This window comes from Daktulosphaira vitifoliae, unplaced genomic scaffold (genome assembly GCF_025091365.1).
Source record: "Daktulosphaira vitifoliae isolate Bord-2020 unplaced genomic scaffold, ASM2509136v1 Scaffold_67, whole genome shotgun sequence".
Lineage (NCBI taxonomy): Eukaryota > Metazoa > Arthropoda > Insecta > Hemiptera > Phylloxeridae > Daktulosphaira > Daktulosphaira vitifoliae.
The window spans coordinates 1352-2080 of NW_026099636.1; the positions used below are offsets into that span (position 1 = coordinate 1352).

General features: G+C 33.1%; 1 protein-coding gene across 1 annotated transcript in view; it reads right to left on the reverse strand.

Moving 5' to 3' along the window:
* Window positions 1-368: 368 nt before the first annotated feature.
* Window positions 369-729, reverse strand: part of LOC126908990 (inhibitor of apoptosis protein-like) — a 2350-nt gene continuing 1989 nt past the window's right edge. Inside the window, exon 4 of the mRNA XM_050691349.1 lies at window positions 369-530. Within this exon, the coding sequence (XP_050547306.1) occupies window positions 369-530 (162 nt within the window). The remainder of the gene's footprint in view (window positions 531-729) is intronic.

Sequence of the window (729 nt, forward strand, 5' to 3'; positions counted from 1 at the left end):
CTGGGATGGAAAACTGATGTTGGACCTCACTCATTTACAATATGTGGACTGTCTCCCAGTATTGGTGTCAGGTGGAGATGAAATTAAATTACTGAGTATTAAAAAATTATCCTCTNAATTAAATTACAGAGTATTAAAAAATTATCTTGTTCAACAGGAGAAATGCAGGCACAAACCGTTTTCGATTGTTTGAGTGAAAAAGAATGGAATTTATACAAAAATATCGTTGCAATGTGTTTTGATACATCATCTTCGAATACTGGTAAAAACAATAGGTCATGTGTACTATTAGAACGTTAACTTGGAAAAAACTTATTTTGGCTTGCATGCAGACATCATATTTTTGAATTAGTCATTGGAGCAGCATTTCAAGCAGTGTTACCTTCAGCGACAACACGCCCTGATAACCGAATGTTTGTACGATTTCGATTTTCTCGGTCTAAAATTGATCGTTCTGCATACATTATAGCATACTCGGCTATTATTCTAAGAATTACAGAGAACAAACGACATGAACTAGTTAATTTTTGCTAATAAATTCTTAAAATCAAACAAGTAAGAGATGATTATCGTGAGCTGCTCGAATTATCAGTTATATTTCTTGGTGAAGAACCCACCAGAGAAATTAAGTTTATTAAACTAGGCGCTACTAGTCATTCACGTTGGATGTCAAAAGTAATTTTCTGTTTAAAAATATTTATGTTTAGTGGACAATTTCATCTAAGTACC